The sequence below is a fragment of the Elephas maximus genome, chromosome 3 (genome assembly GCF_024166365.1).
Source record: "Elephas maximus indicus isolate mEleMax1 chromosome 3, mEleMax1 primary haplotype, whole genome shotgun sequence".
NCBI classification, from domain to species: Eukaryota; Metazoa; Chordata; class Mammalia; order Proboscidea; family Elephantidae; genus Elephas; species Elephas maximus.
The window spans coordinates 197088219-197092473 of NC_064821.1; the positions used below are offsets into that span (position 1 = coordinate 197088219).

The 4255-nt window shown below is 37.6% G+C and overlaps 1 protein-coding gene across 1 annotated transcript; it reads right to left on the reverse strand.

Annotated features, from left to right (window-relative positions):
- Positions 1 to 1737: 1737 nt before the first annotated feature.
- Positions 1738 to 2691, reverse strand: LOC126071517 (olfactory receptor 6K3-like). The gene has a single exon (XM_049875704.1). It carries the CDS (start codon positions 2683 to 2685, stop codon positions 1738 to 1740), a length of 948 nt encoding a protein of 315 aa, XP_049731661.1. The 5' UTR covers positions 2686 to 2691.
- Between the last annotated feature and the right edge of the window lie 1564 nt (positions 2692 to 4255).

The following is a 4255-nucleotide window of genomic DNA, read 5'->3' on the forward strand; positions in this document are numbered from 1 at the left end:
CACTCACAAGCTTTTAAGACCCCAGACACTACTCACCAAAGTAGAATGTAGAACATTTTCTTTATAAACTATGTTATGCCAATTAAGCTAGGTGTGCCCCAAGACCATGGTCCCCACAGCCCTCAGCCCAGCAATTCAGTCCCTCAGGAAATTTGGATGAGTCTGTGGAGCTTCCATGACCTTGGCTTGTACAGGATGTGCTGGCTTCCTCATTATTGTATACTGTATTATCCTTCACCAAAATTATCACTTATCTGTTGTCTATTTAGTGGTTTTCTATCCCCACTCCTCCTCTCCCTCCTAACCATCAAAGATTGTTTCTTTTTGTGTGTAAACATTTTCTTGAGTTTTTGTAGTAATGGTCTCATACAATATTTGTCATTTTGTGATTGAAATGTCCTCCAGATTCATCCATGTTGTGAGATGCTTTCCAGATTCATTATTGTGTAGTACTCCATTGTATGTATGTACCATAGCTTGTTTATCCACTCATCTGTTGATGGGCATCTAGGTTGTGTCCAACTTTTTGCTATTGTGAATGATGCTGCAGTGAACATGGGTATGCATTTGTCTATTCATGTGATAGGTCTTATTTCTCTAAGATATATTCCTAGGAGTGGGATTGCTGGATCATATTGTATTTCTATTTCTAGCTTTCTAAGGAAGCACCATATTGTCTTCCAAAATGATTGTAGCATTTTGCATCTCCACCCTGAGTACATAAGAGTTCCAGTCTCCCCCCAGCATCTCCAACATTTGTTATTTTCTGTTTTTTTGATTTGTGGCAGTAATGCCAGGGTGAGATGATATTTCACGGTGGTTTTGATTTGCATTTCTCTAGTGTATGAACTTTTTAGTGGTGAGTATGAGTTTCATAGCAGAGAAAAAAGAAGAAAAGAACATTCCAGAGCAGAAAAAAAATGAGAACAAAGATGTTGAGGAATGAAAATATCTTGTCATTTAAGCAGAACAAGAAACAATTCAATTTTAATAATAGTGATCTTAAACTAAAAAAAAAAGAACACAAGATATAACTATATACCTTTGCATAATTAATGCCTTTGCTTTTTTGGTTCCAAGCCTAAATGTTCTATCTATTTAACTTTTAATCTCCCAGAAGTGTCAGTTCTAGAATCTTCAAAGCAATGTGAAACATAATACACAAAGGAGTTGAGAATAATAGCATGGCACAAACATCACAAAGTCAGTGGTTTAATGTGCCACTGTCATTGTAATGTACTAGAGGATAACCTGTATAGAGATAAAGATTGTGAGTTAAATGTCAGGAAGCCAGGCTTCTTACCCAGACCAAAACCACACCTCTGTTATGTATCTCATTAATCTTTTTAACATGAAAAAAAAAATTATATGAAGATATTGTGAATATAGCATGAAAGAGTAGGTAGGGGAAATACATAGACACGCAAGTAATACATATGGTTATTTGTTAGCCCAGTATACTTTATTGATTTGAGATGATAACGCCACACTATTTGCAGTTACAAAGTAAAGAAAATATTCCATTATAATCTAAGAATGATACCAATGTAAGTAAGTCTGCAGAAGACTTCCTCTATCAGATCAAACAATAGTTCTTAGATTAGAAACAGGTACAGGGAACACACAATTGACAACATGAAAAAAAAACACGCATAATAATTTTAATAGTTGATTTATTAATCTATTAAAGTTATAGTGATGATAAGATCTCCTTGAACAGATGTGTGGGAATTCCATTTAACTCCCAGAGACATTGAACATCTTTTGAGAACAGAGGATTTTCTTGATGGCATCTTTCATATCTTTGTTCCTCAGACTGTAGATTATAGGGTTGAAAAGTGGGGCAAGGACAGCAAACATAAGTGCTGTGGCCTTGTCCAGTAGTGGGGGGAAAGTGACAGAGAAGTGCAGGTACATGAGGGTTACACTGCCAAAAAACAACAAGAAAACACTAATATGTGCTGCGCAAGTGGAGAATGCCCTCCGACAGCTCTCACCTGAGGGTATCTTCAGGATCACAGTGATTATCCTTAAATAGGAAAGAGTGATGATGGAGACAGAAGTCAGGACAGAAATAGCATGGATCACATCCTCCACCAGAATCATGGACGTGTCTGTACAGGCCAAGTGCAGTACAGGTTCAAAGTCACAGAAGAGTTGATGGATTTGGTTGGGGCCACAGAAGGGAAGGGTGGAAATCCACACAATCTCTGGCAGTAACATAAGGAAGCCAAAGATGCAAGAGCCAGTGGAGAGCTGGATGCAGAGCTGAGGGGTCATAATGACTGCATTGCGGAGTGGGTTGCAGATGGCAACATACCTATCAATGGCCATCACTGTCAAGACGAGGCCTTCTGTGACCCCAAGTGAATGGAAGAAATACATCTGCAGAAGGCAGCCAATGAATGAGATGGTCTTCTGCTCGCTGACTAGGTTGGAGAGCATCTTGGGGATGGTCACTGTGGTGTACCAAATCTCCAGGAAGGAGAAGACACTGATGAAATTGTACATGGGATTGTGGAGATGTGTATGCAGCCTGACAGCAAAGAAGATCATAAAATTTCCAACAATGATGAACACATAAATAAAGAGTAAAGGAATGAAGAATAAAAGGCCCCTGTTCTCAAACTGAGGGAAATCAGAGAAATAAAACTTAGTCACCATGGTCTGATTCTCTAGATCCATATTTTCAGTCGTTTCACTTGTTGGCTGATGGAATCAAATACAAACAGTCATAACTCTAAGTACATTCAAAGCATAAATAGAAACTCCCTTTCCAAGCAGCTGAACAGCCCTGAAACGAAGTTTGTTAAATAAAATGTGCTAATATATACTACATGAATTGCTTTGCAAATTATGAAGTGATGCTGTCAAATCCGCAAATGGTTTTAGTAATTACAATATCTTATGTTGTCAACTATTAGATAAGCAAAAGCAAATTTGTTCTTTGGACATATAAATTGATAAGAAAAATTTTTAGTGGCAATTTGACAATTTTTATTGACAGTCTGTTTAGCACTTTTTACCATATAGCAAATTATTTTAAGTATAAAAGATGTCCTTAAAGGTATTCATTGGAATATATATTATAATAAACCCCATTGCTGTCAAGTGGATTTCAACTCATAGTGACCCTATAGGACAGAGTAGAGCTGCCTCATCAAGTTTCCAAGGAGGGGCTGATGGATTTGAACTGCGGACTTTTTGGTTAGCAGCCAAATTCTTAAGCACTTTGCCACCAGGGCTCCATATATTATAAAAGCAAATAAAAAAAAAAACCTTCGGAAGTATACATTTTTTTTTAATTTCTTGAGATGAAATATTGGGGATACAAAATACAAAGTGACAAAAGGTTCCCCTCAGTGAATTAGGATGAGACCATTTTTAATATAGGCATCATAAAAACAAAAATGCAGGCACTAGATTTCCTTGGTCAACTTCATTATTACTCCAGATTTGCAACAGTGTAATAAGAAAAAGTCAAATATTCTTTTGAACGTAATTTACTTTGAAACACAACATCTTAGACACATGTGGTATATATATATATACATATATATGCTTTCATATGTTCCCTAAAGATGGTTAGTTAATAGTCGACATGCTCCAAGAGTGGTTTGATAACATTTGAAAGACTTTAACTAGAAGTCTACAGATTTGGCAAGCGTTTCAAATATCCATATCTAAAGGCACACCATAGGTATCTCTGATTGGCACAAATAGTTAAGCAGTGAACAACTAACCCAAAAGTTGTCAGTTCAAATGCACTTCAAAAGAAAGGCTGGTGATCTGCTTCCAAAAGTTCACACCATTGAAAACCTATAAAGGGCAGTTCTATTCTGACACACACATAGAGTTCTTTAAGTAGCATAGGGCAGTTTCTCAATTCCAGGACTCTTAACATTTGGGACTGGATAATTGTTTGGGCTGAAGACTAAGGTGCGCCTGACCCAAGCCATGGTATTTTCAATCACATCATATGCATGTGAAAGCTGGACAATGAATAAGGAAGACCAAAGAAGAGTTGACGCCTTTGAACTGTGGTGTTGGCGAAGAATATTGAATATACCATGGACTGCCAAAAGAACGAACAAATCTGTCTTAGAAGGAGTGCGGCCAGAATGCTCCTTAGAGGCAAGGATGGCGAGACTGCATCTTACATACTTTGGACATGTTGTCAGGAGGGATCACTTCCTGGAGAGGAACATCATGCTTGGCAAAGTAGAGAGTCAGCAGAAAAGAGGAAGACCCTCAA